This window comes from Choloepus didactylus, chromosome Y, assembly GCF_015220235.1.
Source record: "Choloepus didactylus isolate mChoDid1 chromosome Y, mChoDid1.pri, whole genome shotgun sequence".
Classification (NCBI taxonomy): domain Eukaryota; kingdom Metazoa; phylum Chordata; class Mammalia; order Pilosa; family Megalonychidae; genus Choloepus; species Choloepus didactylus.
Window position 1 is genome coordinate 26843345 of NC_051335.1, and position 21299 is coordinate 26864643.

A 21299-nucleotide genomic window follows, 5' to 3' on the forward strand; every position below is an offset into this window, starting at 1 on the left:
AAGAAAAGAAATACTGATAAATATTACAACATGGCTGAACATCAAAAAATTAACCTATGTGAAAGAACCCAGATGCAAAAACCACATATTATAGGATTCTAATTAAATTAAATGTCCAGAAAAAGCAGATCTATAGAGATAAAGCTAGATTAGTGTTTGCCTGGGTTTGAGGGTGGGAACAGGGACTAAGTGTAAGCTTTTATGAGGGATGTTACTGGGGTGGTGAAAATGTTAAAAGCTGGATTATGATGATGGTTGCAAAACTCACTAAATTTACTAAAAATCATTTATGCACTTAAAATGTGTATGTAAACATTACCAGTAAAAAGACAGACAATGACATACTGGATAAAAAGCAAGACCCAAACACCTACCTACTTACTGTGAACAAGAGACATACTTTAACTATAAAGAAATACAAAGGTTAAAAGTAAAAGGATGAAGAAAGCTATACCATGAAACAGTAACCAAATCGATATTAATTTGAAACAAGTAGACATCAGATAAAGGAAGATTATCAGGGAATAAAGAGAAACATTATTAAAAGATAAAGGGGTGATTGGCTGCCGGGAGGGAAGTGGAGTATGTCTACCCCTTTTGAGGAACGGAGTGGAGTGGTTCTGTGCGGGACGCCGTGGGGCCAGTGGTATCAGACCCTGGAGGAGGTGTTCATTGAAGTTCTGGTTCCTCCAGGCACTCGCGCCCGGGATATCCAGTGCGGCCTGCAGAGCCGTCATGTGGCGCTGGCTGTGGGTGGCCGCGAGATCCTCAAGGGTAAACTCTTTGATTCTACAATAGCTGATGAGGGAACATGGACTTTAGAGGACAGAAAAATGGTTCGTATTGTTCTTACGAAGACAAAGAGAGATGCAGCAAACTGTTGGACTTCTCTTCTAGAATCTGAATATGCGGCTGATCCTTGGGTGCAAGACCAAATGCAGAGAAAACTTACCTTGGAGAGATTCCAGAAAGAAAATCCTGGTTTTGACTTCAGTGAAGCAGAAATTTCAGGAAACTACACTAAAGGTGGACCAGATTTCTCAAATCTTGAAAAATAACTGTTTTTTTTTTTTTTGGTGTTGGTGTGTTGTTTTTTTTTTTTTTTTTTTTCCTATATTCCATGGATCCTAGAAGATATTGGCAACCCAAATCAAAGAAACAGATTATGTGGTGGAAGAAAAATGTGGATGCTTACAATTAATGAATTGCAAAATATAGTTAAATGTGGTTCTAAAAATTGTATTCAAACGTGATTTATATAGGAAACATCATAACTACTGTGGGAAGTATTCTGTGGATATATGGTAACCTTTTTTGGATTAATTTTTGCTCAGTATGAAGTTTTATATGTTCCTATTTAAACTCAGTAATTTTGTATTTAATCTGTATTTTTAATACAAAAAAACCCATTAGAGTATAGTTCATGTGAGATGTCAGGGTGCCTTCATGGAAAATTAAGTTTTTCTTTCCATAAGTGTGATCCAGGAATAATGTTGAATAAACTTTTCTAAATAGGAATTGTGTACCCCTTTGTCTAAGCATACTAGGTCACACAAGGAAATTATTTTACTGAAAAAAATGACAAGAAAGGAAAGAAACAATCCACAATTGTATTTTGAGCAAATTAATTTTCAAAGATAAAGAAAATTTCTTAATTAATATTACTCTTTGAGAGATTACTTTATGTCAGGAAATTGAAAAATAGTTCAAAACTTTTAAATTTAAGCTTTCAAATTTACAGAAAGTTGCCAAGTACCCAGAACTTTTTTCTTCTTGAACCATTTGTGAATAAATTGACAACGTGATGCCTTATTAGCTCCAAGTACTATAATGTGCATTTCCTGTAAAGGAGGACATTCTCTTAAATAGCTACAGTGCAATCATTAAAATCGGGAAGTTGATATTGATATATTACTACCATCAAAGCTTCAGACTTCTTTACCATCAAGTATTGCGTCAGCATCAAGCCTTGCCTTTAGATGTCAGGTGTATTTAATCTACTTAAAGTATTCAACTTCATTTTTCCCTTGACTGTCACGACCTTAGCACTTTTGAAGATTATAGGCTGGTTTTGTAGAACATCCCTCACTTTGAGTTGTCATGCTTCGAATCAGGTTATACATATATGGAAGAAATGCTATAAAGTTAATCCTGTGTTCTTTTTGCATTCTATTATGAATTAATTTCAAGTTGACCCATTTCTGATACGTAATTACTTGATTAAGGTGGTGTCTGCCAGGTTTCTACACTGTAAAGTTACTCTTTCTGTAAGTATTTTGTGGGAAGGTAGTTTCAAAGTACCACCTTGTTTCTCATCAAAGTTTCAATTTATTTTTATCAGTGTAGCTCATAAATTCCTATTCTAGTCAGTGAGTTAAGAAATCTATTACTTTTGTAAATTGATGCTCAAAATTTTTTCAGATTTGGCCAGTAAAAGCCCATTCTGGATGGCTTCTGTGTCCTTTCACTACATCCTCATAATTCCACAAACAATTTCTTACTTTGTGGCATAAGACATATCACCCTCATTGTGCTTTCCCTGCCTCTGCCCACAAATCAGCATTTTGTCCAAAGAACTCTGGTTCTCTTTAGTAGAGAAACATGTCTAGAAGCCAAGATATGCTAGATGTGCTCACTGCTGTTGGTGTTTGTATATGATATGTATATTTACATATATATTTGTTTTTATCTCCATGTATATTGAAAACCATGACCACAATGATATTTTAAATTCTGATCCCATGGGGCTCATTTGAGCTTTCTCCTTTGCCATATTTGTAACTCAACAACATTTAACAACCGTGAGAAACCCGGTTCCTGTTATCCTTAATATATTTGATTCCCTAATCTGAGCCATCTCCTCCATGTGAATACCTTCCCCACCTTTACTCAGGCTCCAACACCCTGACAAGCAGGGATGCTCTCTTAACTCTGCTTGGATCCTGACACCTCACTCTGGGCCACTATGGCTCACGCATATCCTCTGGCAAGATGTCTGTTTTGTCACCTTTATACATAGCTTTAGGACTGAATTGTTGGGGAAGAGGATTTTCTCCTTGTTTTAAAAAAATTGGTTTCTCTTTTTGACGTTTAAAAAACTTTCTTTTTTAGATAAACATGTAACATTGTTTGTTAAAAAAAAAAAAAAAGATAAAGGGGTGACTTCTCTCAGACCATAACACAATTAAACTAGAAATCAGTAACACATATCTGGAAAATCCTCAAATACTTGGAAATTAAACAACACACTTCTAAATAATACATAGATTAAAGAGGAAGTCTGAAGAGAAATTTAAAAAAAAAAACATTGGAGTAGAAGAAAATAAAAATAAAGCATACAATCTGTGAGATGCAGGTAAAACAGTGCTAACCAGGAAATGTATAGCATCAAATCCATACATTAGAAAAGAAAAAAAGATCTAAAATCAGTAACTAATGCTAGCAGCTAAAGAGACTTAAAAAAAGGAGCAATCTAAATATGAATCAAGTAGGAGGAAATAATAAAAGTTAAAACAGATATCCAAAAAATTAAAAACAGAAAAACCAATAAAACCTAAAGCATTCTTTGAAAACATCATTAAAATTGATTTCTTAGATGTTTTTAGACAGGCTGACCAAAAAAAAGAGAAAATATAAATTATCAATATTAGAAATGATGCCAAAGACATTAAGAGGGTAATTAGGAAATGCTACAAACAACTCTATGCCCAAGAATTTGATAACTTAGATGAAAAGAAGTAATTCCTTAAAAGACACAGACTACCAAAACTCTCTTAAGGAAACCTGAATATCCCTGTATCTGGTAAATAATTTGAACTCATAGTTACAAACTTCCCAAAGATGAAAATTTTGCCACGCCTTGATGAGTTGGTTCACTGGCAAGTTCTACGAAACCATCAAAGAATAACAGCAATTCTACACAGGCAATTCCATTAAATAGATGAAGGAATACTTGGCAGTTATGAAGCCAGCATCAATTATCCTGATCTCAAAACCAGAGAAAAACATTACAAGAAAAGGAAATTAGAAATTAATATCTCTAGTGAACACAGATATAAATATCGACAAAATATCAGCAACTCAAATCAGGCAATATAAAAAATGGAAGCACATCACAATCAAGTGGGCTTCATTTCATCCAAGGAGTACAAGGCTGGTTCAGAATTCATTAAAATAAAAAAAAAATCAGACTGAAAGAAGCAAGATCACACAATTGCCTCAATGGATGCAGAAAAAGGGACATGACAAATTCAATATACTTCCAAAATAAAAACTTAGAAAACCAAATATTGAATGGAAAGTGCTTAACCTAATAAAGGGCATCTATGAAAAATCTACAGCTAATATAAATAATGGAAAGAAGGAAACCTAAAAGATGGCCTCTAGAACTATCCCTGCAAAAGGGTCCCAATGTCATTGGATCAGACTATGGAACAATTTATGCCCCAGGTCATGGTCAATAACAATAGAGCAATCAGCCTGCAACTAATGCAGCTTAATGGCTGCGTGATAACAAAAGAGTCTACTAGCTTGACAAAAGAATCAGAAAAAAACTATGAAAGAGAGCCCTACGAAAACCACTATATCAGCCCATGGTGATTGTGCCCATCCCCAAGGATGTCTCTTTGGAAAGAAATCAGCAGCTCCACAATGTAGGGGGAAAACACTTTAGGCAATGTCCTGCCATTTAACAAAACAAATAACCAAGCAACAACTACAAGCCCCAGAGAGGAGGAGAGTAGCAGTATCCAGAACTGCTATAATGTTATCTAAAATTACACTTCCAACAAAAAATATAAGACATAGAAAGAAACAAGAAAGTGAGATTAAAGATTAATACACAGGGAAAATAAAAAGCCAATGGAAAATGCCTCTGAAAGGCCTGTGCAGAATGAAGTTTACATATCAAGACTGAGGCTGTTATCCTTAGAAAGGCCTGTTTACAAGGCTGGAACTTTGCTGATGTTTGTGAACTTGGATTTTGAGAGGGCTGCCATTTCCTGATAATAATGGCTCACTGTGTCCAAACAGACTATATAAACAATGTGGTTTATACTAAACATGTGCTTTCCTGCCAGGAGTCTGGAATTTTGGTTTCAAGCTAAGCAAATAGTGCCTACATGAACATCCCCTAATAAAAGCCCTAGGCAATGAGTCTTCAACAAGATTCCCTGATAGTAACACAACACACATATTGTCACAATCCATGCTGGAGGAATAATGTCCTGTGTGACCCCACGGGAGAGAACAAAGGAAGCTTGCAACTGGTTTCCCTTTCCTGAATTTGCCTTGTATCCTTTCACTGTAGTAAATCAAAGCTTTGAGTATATGCTGGGTCCTGTGGGTCCTACCTATCAAATCACTGAAACTGGGAGTTGGCATTAGGAACCTTAACAAAATGAAACCGATGTCAGACTTAGCAAAGACTTCAAAGAAACTATAATAAATATTTTCAAGAAAATTTTTAAAAGAACTAAATTAAAGTACTGAAATTGAAAAATACACTATGCAATGAAAAATTCAAGAGGAACTCAGCACTAGTTTTACCCTAGTGGAAAAAAAAGAAGCAGTGAACTTGATAGATCAATAGAGATTATGCAATCTGAACAGAAAAACAAATGAAGAAAAATACACAACACCTCAAAGATACGTGGAACATCATTAAGTACACCAATATATGTATAATGAGAATACCAAGAAAGAAAAGAAAGAAGCAAATAAACATTTGAATAAATAATGGCTAAAACCATGCCACTTTAGTGAAAGCATGGGTCCATTAACCCATCCAGGAAGCTGACAAACTCCAAGTCAGATAAACGCAAAGAGATCCACACACAGGCACACCATAGTAAAAATGTTGAAGCCAAAGTCAAAGAGAAAATCTTGAAAGCAACAAGAGAAAAATGATCTGTCACAATCAAGGGAACTCCAATAAGATTAACAGCTGACTTATCAGAGAAACAAGGAAAGCAAGAAGACAAACAGATGACATATGAAGTGATAAAAAAGAAAATTGCTCAACCAAGAATTTTATATCTTGCAAAACTAAAACCGTCTTTCAAAAAAGAAGGTAAATTATTCGTCATTGGGTTAGAAGTTCTAGCCAGAGCAATTTGGCAAGACAAAGAAATAAAAGGCATCCAAATTGGAAAGGAAGAAGTAAAACTGTCATTATTTGCAGATGATATGATCTGATATTTGGAAAACTCTGAGAAATCGGTGACATAGCTACTTGAGCTAATAAGCAAATTTAGTAAAGTGGAGGGATACAAGATCAATGCACGTAAGCCAGTAAAGTTCCTATACACTAGAAACGACCTAACTGAAGAGACACTCAAGAAAAAGATTCCATTCTCAATAACAACTAAAAAAATAAAGTACCTAGGAATAAATTTAACCAAGGAAGTAAAAGACCTATACATAGAAAATTACATAACATTACTAAAAGAAATAGAAGAGGATCTCAAAAGATGGAAAAACAGTCCATGTTTATGGATAGGAAGGCTAAATGTCATTAAGATGTCAATCCTATCCAAAATCATCTACAGATTTAATGTAATTCCAATCAACATTCCAACAACCCACTTTGCAGACTTGGAAAAGCTAGTTATCCAATTTATTTGGAAGGGAAAGCTACCTTAAATTGCTAAAAACATTCTAAAAAAGAAAAACAAAGTGGGAGGACTTATACTTCCTGGCTTTGAAGCTTATTATAAAGCCACAGTAGTCAAAACAGCATGATATTGGCACAAAGATAGACATATTGATCAATAGAATTGAATTGAGAATTTGGAAATAGACCCCCAGATCTACAGTCAACTGATCTTTGATAAGGCCCCCAAATCCACTGAACTGGGACATAACAGTCTCTTCAACAAATGGGGCTGTGAGAACTGGATATCCATATCCAAAAGAATGAAAAAGCACCCCTACCTCACACCCTACACGTAAACTAAGAGTCTTATATTGTAGAATGTAGGAGACCTAGAGATAGACAGCAACTAGTGAAGGGGGAACGATAATCTAGTAAGAACAGATAAGATATTGAGGGTAATCTTAATGATATGGGAATGCCCAGGAATGACTATGGTTTGTTAATTTTCTTTGGGTATGGTAGGAACATGTTGGAAGCAATGTAGTTATTTTAAGTTTTTTGTTTTGCTTATTCCTTTATTTTGTTTTGACTGAAATGTTGTGTTTTTTTAATTTTTTGATAAAGTTAAAAAAAAAAAACAGAAGGCCAAAAAAAAAAAGACATTACCCAACAAAATAGATTTTTTAAACTGGAAGAAATTTGTTACTAGCAAACCCGCCCTATAAGAAATACTAAAGGAAATTCTTTAGGCTGAAAGCCAATGGTCTCAGACTGTAATTCATAACCACATGAAGAAAGAGAGCTCGTAAAGATAATTACATGAGGAAAAAAAGCAGTAGGGTTGAATATTTCTCCTCCTTTCTAGCATATCTGATTGTAAAACAACTGAATTTAAAAATACCTATGTAATAGCACTGTTTCAGCTATAACAGAAACATTATATGTTTGACAGCAACAGAAAAACAGAAAGGTGGGAGCAAAGCTATGTTGGGCTAAGGAAACGACTCGATGGGACCTCAAATTCTCAGGAACAGATAAAGAGAACCAGAAATGGTTAACAAGAAAGTTACTGTATCAAATATCTAAGCATATACTTGTTCTCAGCTTCTTTAAAAGACACAAAAATATTCAAAGTAAAAATTTTAACTCATTGGTGAGTTTGTGACATATATAGATGTAATACACATAATAATAACAGCACAAAAGGAAAGAGACAGGCGCTATATAGTACTGTTTCTTTATTACACTAAATTTTGGAATGACAAAAATGTTCTAAAATTGATCATGGTTATGGTTGCACAATGCTGAAAATATACTAAAACTCATTGAATTGTTCCCTTAAATAGGTGAATTGTAATGTTAAAGAAACTATACCTCAATAAAGCTGTTAAAAAAATGGTCAATATATTTTTAAATTTAATGAGACACCAAACTACATATCCAAGAACATGAATGAACATGAAGCCAGATAAATATGGAAAAAATAAAATAGAAACACAGACTCAGGCATATAATATTTAAAAACTGAATATCCTGAAACATAGGATATTATACCAGCCAACATGTCTTTAAAAGTGAAGGACAGGGGAGAGTGAAGTTAGCAAGATGAATCTTGAAAGAATTATGTTGAATGAAATAAGACAGAAACAAAAGGACAAATACTGTATGATTCTACTTACATGAAATATCTAGAATAATCAAATTCATAGACACTGAAAGTAAATTAGAGGTTTATAGGAAGCAGGGGGGAGAAATGAATGTGAAGTTATTATTTAATAAATACAGTTTTTGTCTGGGATGATGAAAACGTATTGGTAATAGATAGTGATGGTAGCACAACATTGTGAATGTAATTAATACCACAGAATTGTACACTTAAAAATTGTTAAAGTGGGAAATTTTATGTTACATATTTACCACAATAATTTTTTTAAGTGAAGAAGCAAGGTTTTTTCAGCTAATTGAGGGAATTCACTACCAACTTATCTCCCATTCAGGAAATGCTAAAGGATATTATACAGGCATAAAAAATATGAATACAAAAGAAAACGAGACATAGAAAAAGAAATGAAGAAACCTGAAAGTTGAACAAATGAAGATGAAATTTAGTTTTAATTTCTCTATAAAATAACTGTCTAAAACAAAAATGTATCAACGTAGTGTGTGTTTGCAGTATATCTGAAAGAAAAAATGCATATAGTAAAAAGGATACAAGGGAGGAATACTTAATATACATTTTTAATGTCCTTACACTTTACATTGGGTGGTATAAAATGATTTTAAAGAAGACTTTGAATAATTGAAGAGGAATATTGTGAACTCTACAGCTAGCACTTTAAAAAAAGAATGTATTAACAAGAATCTAATAGGGAAGATGAAACAGAGTTTTTAAAATGTTAAATAATACAAGAAAAAAGCAGAAAAACAGGAAAAAAGAAACAGAAGGGATGGAGCAACAAAAAACAGTCAAGAAAACAGCAAATTATATTCCATCCATATCATTAGTCATACTAATCCTGAGTGTTCTAAACACAACAGTTAAAACACAATGATAAATGGAATAAAAAGCCAGATCCATGTCTAAGTTGCATACAAGAAAAAAACAAAGATAAAGGAAAATGTTGGGATAGCACTATCCAGAAAAAAACTGGATAAATTTATATCAGACAGAGTAGCCTTCAGAACAAGCAATATTATCAGGGAACAAGAAGGAAGTTACATAATGATATGAATCATTTCTCCAAGAAGGCATAACAGACCTAGATATGCACGTAGTCTAACAACACTTCTTCAAAATATATGAGGCTAAAACTGATAAAACAGAAAAAAGACACAGAAACCCCAATTGTAGCTAGAAATTTCAAGAATCTTTTTTCAGTAATTAACAGAATGCAACGTTACATTAGTATATATATGTATATATATACACATATATGTGTATATATGTGTATATATATACGAATATATGTGTATATATATATATTTAGGTATAGATCTAACAAAACAGATACAAGATCTACATGAGGAAAACTACAAAACAATGCTTAAAGAAATCAAAGAAGATATAAATAAGTGGAGGGATAGTCTATGTTCATAGATAAGAAGACTCAATAATAGTATAGTGTCACATCTCCCCAGCCCAATATATATATATATATATATTCACCAGTTCCATATATATATATATATAAATATATATATATATTCACCAGTTCCAATCAAACTCCTAACAAGTTATCTTTGGTTGTCAACAAACTGATTCTAAACTTCACATATAAAGGCAAAAGATTCATGGAGAGTGATGATGATTGTACAACTAAGGGAAGATATGCTATGTGAAATTAGGAACTACCTACTTAATAACTCAGCCCTCAATCTTGAGGCTTGCTCTTGTGAAACTTATGGCTGTAAAGGGGAAGCTAAGCCAACCTATAATTATGCCTAGAGTCAACCCCAGAGAACCTCTTTTGTTGCTCAGATGTAGCCTCTCTTTAAGCCCAATGCTGCAAATAAATTCATCACCGTCCCCGACGTGGGACAGAACTCCTGGGTGAGTCTCCCTGGCAACATGGACCCAGATCCCAGGAATGAGCATGATGCTGGCATTGAGGGATTGAGAATGCCTTTTTGACCAAAAGGGAAAAGAAAGGAACAAAATAAGGTTCCAGTGGCTAAGAGATTTCAAATAGAGTCGAAAAGGTGTCCTGGAGGTTACTTCTATGCAAGCTTCAGGTAGATAAACCATATAGCCACAGTATGATAAGCCCAAATCAAGAGTAGTGCTGAAAATCTGAAAGAATATCCAGGTCCCTATCTGAGACTACAAAGTTTCACTCACTACGTTTATTTTTGAGAAACTTAAATCCTCCAGAGTGTTCCTATCCCAGATAAGACCCAAATCCCAGAGGCAACAGCCTCTTCAAGAACATCAACCAGATGCATCCCCCTTTCCTATAATGTTGACACCCCTTTTCAACATGAATAATACCTAGATATCCCTGAAGATTGGGAAAGTGATTAAACTAGAGGAAGAGACAGCAACAGACAAGATAGAATTTAACAAAGGATTACAAATACTGAATCTTTATACACTTTTTTTCCTTAGTTGCTATGGTATTAGAATAGCTAGAAGGAAGGAACTGAAATGGTAGAACTGGAACCCATAACATTCTTTGAAATTTGCTCTATAGCAACTTGTTAATTTCTACTTTGAAAGTTATCACCTTTCTGTATATGTATTTCACAATAAGGAAATAACTGAAACTATAGTAACTGTAACCCAGAACATTCTTTGAAATTTCCTATATAACTACTTGTTAAGTCGTACTTTGAAGATATCACCTTCCTGCATATATTTCTTTTTTTTTTAATATTTAACAAATTTAATAAGCCAACCAACATTCTGCTTTAATTTGCATTTAATTTATGATGAATTTATTCCCGAGCCATAAGTTTTTGTTTCTTCAGTTTCTTCTGGGATATCTGTTTCTTCTGTGCAACCTCTTCTTCTGGTTTAGGAACAATCTGTTCTTTCTTAGTAAGGATCATCTCAGTGTGGCAGGGGGAACTCATGTATGGGTTAATCCGACCATGAGCTCTGTAAGTCTGGCGGTGCATCTTGGGGGCTTTGTTCACCTGGATGTGCTCAATGACCAGAGAATCTACATCTAAACCCTTAAGTTCAGCATTACTTTCTGCATTTTTAAGCATGTGCAACAAAAATTCAGCACTCTTTTTGGGCCATCGACCCTGCGTCCAGCCCCACTGTTTGGCCTGGGCACACCTACCAACACCACCATTGTAACGACAGAATGGCACACACTGCTTCTGTAATGTGACATTTTTCAGATACTTGGTGGCTTTTCGAATATGCATACCCTTGATGGCCTGAGCAGTTTCTTGGGTGTTCTTAAAGTGAACACGAAGATTTGAACCTCTTGATTTGCATGATTTTGTGGGGTTTTCAGGGTCAAGTGAGGAGCGAATCATTTTCAGAGATCACCTCGTGCCGCTTACGGGAAGAGCTGTTATATTTCACAATAAGGAAATAACTGAAACTGTGGAACTGTAATCCACAACATTCTTTGAAATTTGCTCTCTAACTACTTGTTAAATCGCACTTTGAAAGTTATCACTTTTATGCATAGATGTTATATTCCACAGTAAAAAATGAAAGAAAAAAAAAAAAAAGCCTGGAAAGTAGAAACACAGAAGAGGAACCCCTAGCAGAGGGCTGGCTGATAAGTCACTGCAAGTAATATAAGTAATATATAATCATTACCTAAGTCAAAGTCTAAGAAACTTGTTCAAAAATAAAAACAACAAATTTAAAAAAAGGCAAAAACAGCTAACACTATACTGAAGATGAGTAACAAAGTCAAAGCACTGACACTATCCAACTTCAAGACTTACCATAAAACTACAGTAATCAAGACAAAGACACATGGTATTGGCAAAAGTATAAAAAATTAAATCAGAAATAGACCCTCACAAACACAGTCAACTGAGATTTGACAATGGAACAAAGGCCATTCGGTGGATATATACACAGACCATACACCTTTCAAAAAAAATTAACTCAAAATGCACAACAGACAAATTATAAAATGTGAAACTATAAAACTTCTAGAATATAGGAGAAAATTTAAGTGAACTTGGGTTTGGTAATGAGTTTTAAGATACAAAACCAAAATCACAATTCGTGAAAGAAAAATTTATATCTGAATACATAAAGAAATCTTCCAAATAATAAGACAGACCACCCAATTAGAAGTAGAAAAAAGATTTGACAGACATTTTGCCAAAAAAGATACACAGATGTCAAAGAACCCATGAAAAGATATTCAAGATCATAGTCATTAAAGAAATGCAAATTAAAATGACAAAAACATGCTACTAAACACCTATCATGCTGCCTCATTATTTTTTTTTTTTTAAAAAGACAATATTATGTGTTGGGAGGATACAGAACATCTGCAAACACTCATACATTTCACTTGGGAATGAAAAGTGTTAAAGCCATTCTGGATAACTGGCAGTGCTTTGCAAAGTTAGGCATATCCTTACAATATGATCCAGTAATCCCACTCCTGCATATTAAGGCAAGAAAAAATTGGAAACATACATCTACACAAAAGCCTGTATTAAAATATTTATAGCAGTTTTATTTGTAATTGCCAAAAACTGGAAACAACCAACACATCCCTCAGTCGGTAAATGGATAAACAGAAAACTATGATGCTTTCAATTTTAAAAGTATTTGTAAATTATTTCTAAATTTTTAAAACAGAAAGATTTTCCATAAATGTGGACAAAATATTTGCAATTTATCCTTTAGGAATACATCTCAATAAAACTGCATTTTAAAAAAATGTAGGAAGCAAGCCAAAGGACCAAAATCCAACAGATAAATGAGAAAAAGAAATAGCTAGCTTACAAATGGAGAAGGCTTTAAAAATGATATTTCAATATATGAAAAATGTTCAAACTCAAAATTACAAAAATACAAAGTTTGTAAATGCTGAATACCATTTCTCACCAATGAAACTGGTCATATTTTAAAAATATAAACATTACAGAAACCTGAATAAGATTGGTAGATTGTATCAATGTCAATTTCCTAATGGTGACATTTATAAGAGTTTTGCAAATGTTACCATTGGGGGGAACTAAGTAAAGTATACATGGGCTCTCTCTGTATTATTTCTTGGAATTGAATGTGACTCTACAATTATTTCAAAATAAAAAGCTTAAGTTTTACAAATGCACAAACCCTATTTCTACTGATCAGGAACTGATCAGAGATAAGAAATCAACAGTAACGCAAAGATACATGTACTGTAAAGTTAAATCACAACATTATATATAATAGTGAGAAGACTGAAAAAAGTTATACAGTCATTAGGAAGGGACTGGTTAAATAGGTTAACATAAGGGAAAACTAAGAAGTCACTTCGTGCAAACTAACACTTTGCAAACACACACGTACAAGCACTTACAACTGACTTGTTAAATGCTAAAAAGCATGGTTGGTAAGAGTCTCCATTTGTTTAAAAATATGTATGTATGTATATGTGTGCGTACACAAACATAGACATACACATGCACATGTGTATATGGACATATACATTATATATACACATACCCATAAACATGCACATACTTATACATATACATATATAAACATATTTGGTTGGTGAGGCTGAGAGGACACAGGCATTCTCATGCATGGCTGGTGGGAATGCAAACGGAATCACCTATTTTGGAGGGGTATTTTCAGTACTCAATAAAACAGCATAAACATTTATTATCCCTTCTAGGAGCCTGCCCTGTAGACATAGCTTCAACAATACAAAAATATAAATGCACAAAGTTATTCATTACAGCCCTGATTGTCATTGGAAACACTGGAAAGAATCTAAATGCCTGCATATATATAGGAGAGTACCTGAATAAACTATAGTCCGCCCAAGCAATGGAAAACAATGCAATGTTAAAAAAAAAAAAAAAAAATGAAGAATATATCTATGAATCAATGTGATTTCCAGGACATACTTTAAATTAAAAAAATCAAATTCCAAAAGAAAAGCTATAATAAGGCAAGACAAGTAAGAAACAATGGGTTATACAAACATGTAATTGCTCATTTGTACAAAGGAATTACATGGAGTATGAAGCAGAAACTACTGAGATTAGTTGACTGCAGGAGGTGGGAAGGAATAGGGTAGTAAAAATAGGGGAATGGGAAAGACGTAATAGCAATGGGGAAAGGAGTGACATTTCTCTTTGAAAGTCTGATACTTAGAAACATGGTAATGGTTCACACACCCAAAAATATATACAAATAACTGAAGCTAATCATCATGTAGGGGGAGACCCCAAAATGGAATTCAAAGGATAAAAAAAAGAACCATGGCACCTCTCAAAATCTGGACATGCACAGTTTTTCTGCTCCAGAACTGTGGTGTGATGCATCAAAAAGCTGACTGGAACAGCATCCATGAGAAGGTATGTCAGCTCTGATTCCACTGTGTACTGCCATGCCCTTCTACAATTCAGAGGAAGAATGGCAGCATGGCCTGCAGCAACTGCAGTTGTGGCAGAAGAATTTGATTAAATTCTGCTATACTGCAGCCCAGAAATATCTCTTTGAAGGAAAACATGAAGACATTGTCCCAGCAGCTTTGCACTCTCTTCGCCTCCACATGAATGTACAAGGCCTGAATTCAGTAGAGCTTGTGCCTGCTTACCTACTGTTGGCTGAAGCTAGCCTTGGTCTGGGCCAGATCGTCTAGCCCAAGGACTATCTGTCCCAAGCCCAGTGGACAGTCCTCAAATCAACCAAATGCAGTAATGCCACCCACTCTTTATTGCATCAGAACCTAGGATTTCTCTATATAGCTAACGAAAACTACGAAGAAGCCCAGTATCATCTGGCCAATGATACTTATTTTGCCAGTTGTGCATCTGGAACAGAGGACATCAGGAACTCAGGAGGCTACTTCCAGATGGCTAATATCTTTCATAAACTTTACAGGCGGGACCTGGCAGACACACTGTATGCCACGATCACTGAGATCTGGTATAAATATTTGAATGAACACTATCAAGTCCTCTCACGGGCTCGCATCCAACAAATCGATTTACTGGGAAGACACTCTAAGAACGACACTAGTCTGGAAGAAGCCCAGGAAGCAGAAGCCATTCGGATCCTAATTTCAATCTTGAACATTCGAGAATCCACATCTAATGGAGCCCCAGAAAAGACTGTCTTTGTTCTCAAAACCCTGGTCATGCTTTACTACCTGGTGATGAATTTGTTGAAGGCCCAGGAACATGCCATGAGAGCCTTCAGCCTAGACAAACAACAATTTAGTGTTGATGAAGAAACAGCCATTCAAGAGTTATTAAATCTCATCTCAGCTGAAGAATTTCATCCCATTACTCAGGACCCATAAGCTCCAAATCAAGGAATTATGAAGGACCTATTGAAAGACAAATATATTCTAGCCTTGCACAACTGCTTTGAGGTACTATGGATTGCTGAAATTTCCACTTTCTTCCCTTAGGATAACACACAACTGTGAGGGAAAGTAAAGCTTTAGGCACAGAAATCAGTAATACTAACTTCATGGCACCACAATATTTGTTGTTTATCATGATGTTTGTACTTAGTATCATTACTCAACCTTGAGTAATGTGCTGTCAGATCACTAATATGGTATTTACAATTAAACTGCAAGTAGTTTGCTGTATTTCCCAGAAGTTTTCCAGTGATGCATGCTTCATAGGTCTCTGCCAAAGGAAGAGTTAGGGAATGAAGCTATATTGGAACAAGTTTCTCTATTTGATTAGAATTAAATTAGCATTGATCCAAAATAGATTGTGATAAAATGTCCGTTATAGTCTCTAGAGCAATCACTAAGAAAATAACTCCAAAAAATAGTAAGAATAAACAAAGGAATTAAAATGGTACACTAGAAAATATTCAGTTAATACAAAAGAAGGCAGTAAAGAGGGAACAAAGAAACAAAAAGGATATGAATCACATGGAAAACAAATAGCAAAATGGCAGACATAAATTATAGGTCTTTGCCAGAAAAGGCCCCTAAGCCTCACAAGGAGCCCCAGTACAGATTGGCTGAGATACCATTCCAGGTTGGTGTCTTTCTTTTCTCAGACAATGATTTGAAGTACACATGAGCCATCTATAATATCTAGGGGACAGGGACACTGACTGGTGTTGTGATGCAGGGACAGAGTACAGGCCTTGGAGTAAGACAGCCTTTGTTCACATCCCAGCTCTCTCACATAATAGCTTTGTGACCTTGATCCCTTGAATGCCTCATTTGTTATAATGGCCCAGATGTGGCCACGGTTGTTTCCACTTGTCTAGTCTTGATGACTCTAGTCATTTAGCACATCCTTTTTTTCTCCCTTAGCTCCTTTCCAGACTCACCAAGCAGCCTACCAGCTAGCACCTGGCTTTCTGGGTAGGTGTGCCCCCAGAAAGAGTAACGATATGCAGATCGAACACTTGTCAGAGATTTTTATATTCCTCAGTGTAAATTACTTTACTCACACACATACAATAAAAATACGTCAGATGGAGGTCACACTACCCCTTCAGCTCCACACCTTTGGGTATTCTAATGCTTCCCCAAAATGGCAATGAAGTCCCATTCTAACCATATCTCCCTCCAATTTTAGCTTGAATTTAATTCTCACTCTTCAAGAGATCCTTTTCACCATGGGTTCACACCCACGGGAAGGGGATTAAAATTAAGAACATGTTTTTTCTAAGGTGCATAATTCAACCTACTACAAATGCCATTCCTCTCACTAAACTTTTGATTTATTTTGGGAAATATCATTTTAACATGTTATTTATGCTAATGTGTAGTAGGTTTGTTATTGTTATTTTAAATGAATTAATAAATATTTTTAAATTTCTTAATTTTAACTTCTAATATGGCAAATATTGACAGATATAACCCATATTAAAAAAAGCTCTTTGGGGTAAAAAAAAAAATGAACTGTGGAAAACGTTTTGGTGGTTCCTCAGAAAATGAAGTATATGACCTGGCAAGCCCACTTCTAGGTGTGTATCCAAAAGAATTGAAAGCAGGGACTGGATCTCCATTAGCAAAAACGAGGAGGACCCCTACCTAATACAATATACAAAAACCAATTCAAAATGGATCAAAGACCTAAAATAAGAGCTAAAACTATCAAACTCCTCGAAGAAAACAAAGGGACGCAGCTTCAGAACCCTATGTTAGGCAATGATTTCTTAGACTTTACACTCAAAGCACAAGCAACAAAAGGAAAAATAGATAAATTGGACCTCATCAAAATAAAAAACATTACTGCCCCAAAGAACGTTATCAGGAAAGTAAAAGGACAACCTGCACAATGGGAGAAAATATTTGGAACCAATATATCTGATAACGATTTAACATGCAGAATATATATAGAAAGCCTTCTACTTAATAACAAAAAGACAAACAACACAATTAAAAGATGGGCAAAACTCCCCTCTACGTGGGATCAGACACCCAGGGGAGTGAATCTCCCTGGCAACGTGGAATACGACTCCCGGGGAGGAATGTAGACCTGGCATCGTGGGACGGAGAACATCTTCTTGACCAAAAGGGGGATGTGAAAGGAAATGAAATAAGCTTCAGTGGCAGAGAGATTCCAAAAGGAGCCGAGAGGTCACTCTGGTGGGCACTCTTATGCACACTTTAGACAACCCTTTTTAGGTTCTAAAGAATTGGGGTAGCTGGTGGTGGATACCTGAAACTATCAAACTACAAACCAGAACCCATGAATCTCGAAGACAGTTGTATAAAAATGTAGCTTATGAGGGGTGACAATGGGATTGGGAAAGCCATAAGGACCACACTCCACTTTGTCTAGTTTAGGGATGGATGAGTAGAAAAATAGGGGAAGGAAACAAACAGACAAAGGTACCCAGTGTTCTTTTTTACTTCAATTGCTCTTTTTCACTCTAATTATTATTCTTGTTATTTTTGTGTGTGTGCTAATGAAGGTGTCAGGGATTGATTTGGGTGATGAATGTACCACTATGTAATGGTACTGTAAACAATCGAAAGTACGATTTGTTTTGTATGACTGCGTGGTATGTGAATATATCTCAATAAAATGAAGATAAAAAAAAAAAAAAAAAAGATGGGCAAAAGACTTGAATAGATGTCTCTCCAAAGAAAATATACAAATGGCCAGAAAGCACATGAAAAGAAGCTCAACATCATTAGCCATCAGGGAAATGAAAATCAAAACCACAATGAGACACCATTTCACACCCATTAGAATGGGTGCTATTAAAATAAGTTGGAGAGGATATAGAGAAATAGGAACACTCATTCATTGCTGGTGGCAATGTAAAATGGTGCAGGCTCTATGGAAAACAGTCAGGTGGTTCCTCAGAAAGCTAAGTATAGAACTACCAAATGACCTGGCAATCCCACTACTAAGAATATACCCAAAAGAAATAAGAACAGGGACTTAAACAGATATTTGCACACTGATGTTCACAGTGGCATTATTTACAACTGCTAAAAGATGGAAGCAACCCAAGTGTCCATCAAGCAATGAATGGATAAATAAAATGTACACATACAATGGATCATTACTCAGCCATAAAGAGGAATGAAGTCCTGATACATATGCCAACATGGATCAACCTCAAAGACATCATGTTGAGTGAAATAAGCCAGACACAAAAGGACAAATATTGTATGATCTCACTGATGTGAAACAATTAGAATAAACAAACTCTCATAGACTCAGAGTCTGGAATAAAGGTTACCAGGGGATGGGGGTGGGGAGGGAATAGAGATAGAGAATGGGAAGTTAAGGCTTAAAATATGCAGGGGTCCTACTTGGGATGAGGAAATGTTTTGGTAATGGATGGTGGTGATGGTAGTACAACTGTGAACACAACTAACAGCACTGAAAATCTTGATGTAATTAAAATGGGAACTGTAAGAGTGTATATATGATAACAGAATGAAAAAAAAAAAAATCCATGGAACTACTAAATTTAACCCTAAGTTAAACCATGAACTTCAGTTAATCAGTACAATTATTCAAATGTACTACCACCAATTGTTACAAATGTTCCATACCAATACAAGGTATTGGTGGTGGGATGGCATATGGTAATCCTATATTTTATGTATGATTGTTCTATAAACTCATAACTTCTCTAATAAAGAAAAAAGAAATAAATTTTTTTTAAAAACTAAACAGCAGCAGGTAGATTAGGGAAGCACACCAGAATTCAGAGAACCATAAAATCAGTGAGGAGTTCACCATTTTCCCAATCCAGTAACCCACACCCTGGACTAAATGCAGTCATAAAGCAGGTTAATAAGCACTGTGGCCCAGAAGAAGAGAATTTTACAATCTCTCTAGCTGTGGCTCAGTGACCAGGAGAAGAAAGGAAACTCCTAATGTTCATAGGGAGTGTGGAAAGATAACATGACAATCTCCAAAACCACTTAAAAATTTAAACTATAGTTTTCCACATGAGGTTCAATTATTGTCTTTTTGATATCTTTCTTATTTCTACTTAACATTTTCAGTCATCCCTCTACAATCATAAATAACTTCTAATGTCCTTAACCATTAACTCTACCATCTGTTATTTCAAAGTCAGTTTCTATTGATAGATTTTTCTTTTTGTATTTTCTAGTTCTACACGTCTAGTAACTTTTTAAACTTCTTTTAAATTTGCTTTACTTGCTTTTCAAAATAAAAATAATTACATATATATATATATATATTTTACCTTTCTAATCTTGTAAAACATGTTGGTATTCAGAAATTATCAGCATAATTATATATTTTTTTCTCATACATCACAGTAAGCAATGCTTTTGTGTACTGAGTCTTTATTTCTACCTTTCAACTTGGTAAAATGGAATACACTCATTTAATTGCATACTGTTGAAAAAACAAGCTATTGCATAAACATTTTGTGATAATCAATGATGGGGATAGTGGTGGTAGCTTAATATAGAGGTATAGGTACAATAAATATTTGTTTAAACTAGGCTTGGCAAACATTTTCAGTAATGGGCAGATATTATATATTGTAGACCTTGTGGGTCATATCATCACTTCACAGTGATTCAATTCTATCATTGTAGTGTGAAAGCAACCACGGACAACATGTAAACAGATGAGGATAATGGCATGGCAGTAAAACTGTTTCTGGACATTGAAATTTGAATTTCAAATAGTTTCATGAGTCATGAAATATCTTCTTCTGAATTTTTTGCAATAATCTTAGCTTGCTAGTCATACAAAACCAAGATAAGCTAGATTTGGCCCACAAGTCAGTTTGACAACCTCTGTGCTAGGCAAAAAGACAATTTAAAATAAATTTGAAGGGACTGAAATCATACAAAGAATGTTATCCAACACAATACAATTAAAATAACAATCAAAAACAAACAGACAAAGGTACATAGTGTTCTTTTTTACTTCAATTGCTCTTTTTCACTCTAATTATTATTCTTGTTATTTTTGTGTGTGTGGTAATGAAGGTGTCAGGGATTGATTTAGGTGATGAATGTACAACTATGTAATGGTACTGTAAACAATCGAAAGTACAATTTGTTTTGTATGACTGCGTGGTATGTGAATATATCTCAATAAAATGATGATTAAAAAAAAAAATAACAATCAAGAGCAATAGAAAATTTGGGAGATTCACAAATAATTGAAGATTAAACAATATATTTCCAAATAACATGAGTCAAAGAAGAAATAATAAGTGATTTTAGACAGTATTTTTGAACTGAATTAAAATGAAAAAACCAATATATGAAAATGAGAGGACAATACAGAAAATGCAGGGTAAGGAGCTCCAAGGATGAGGACCTCTACTGAAGAAAACCTAAGCTGGCAACAACTGTCAGAAATCAACTCTTTCATAAATCTGGAATCAAAACATAAAACAAACAGAGGAATGCATAATAAAGAAAGACACACCAAAATTTTGGCATTTAAGGAAATCTCTGCCAGCCCACTAGCTCACCACTGAGATAGCAGAACAGAGACTTCAGTGACCACATGGAACAAAGTCACTAAACAAATGAATGACTGCAGACCACAACAAATGGTAACAGCGAACTCTGAGGAGGGCAGAGAATCTGATTTCAAAAATTAC

The 21299-nt window shown here is 34.8% G+C and overlaps 2 protein-coding genes and 1 pseudogene across 2 annotated transcripts; 2 read left to right on the forward strand and 1 right to left on the reverse strand.

The window, feature by feature from the left end:
* Positions 1 to 584: 584 nt before the first annotated feature.
* Positions 585 to 1063, forward strand: LOC119524260 (nudC domain-containing protein 2-like). The gene has a single exon (XM_037822895.1). The coding sequence runs from the start codon at positions 585 to 587 to the stop codon at positions 1056 to 1058; it is 474 nt and encodes a 157-aa protein (XP_037678823.1). The 3' UTR covers positions 1059 to 1063.
* Positions 1064 to 10963: 9900 nt separating this feature from the next.
* Positions 10964 to 11584, reverse strand: LOC119524224 (60S ribosomal protein L17-like). Its single transcript, XM_037822870.1, has one exon. It carries the CDS (start codon positions 11582 to 11584, stop codon positions 11030 to 11032), a length of 555 nt encoding a protein of 184 aa, XP_037678798.1. The 3' UTR covers positions 10964 to 11029.
* Positions 11585 to 14506: 2922 nt separating this feature from the next.
* Positions 14507 to 15552, forward strand: LOC119524075 (annotated as a pseudogene).
* Positions 15553 to 21299: the final 5747 nt, after the last annotated feature.

Bases quoted from the DNA above. Each gene is read 5' to 3' on its own strand.
- LOC119524260 (XM_037822895.1), top strand. From the start codon at position 585: ATGTCTACCCCTTTTGAGGAACGGAGTGGAGTGGTTCTGTGCGGGACG.
- LOC119524224 (XM_037822870.1), bottom strand. From the start codon at position 11,584: ATGATTCGCTCCTCACTTGACCCTGAAAACCCCACAAAATCATGCAAA.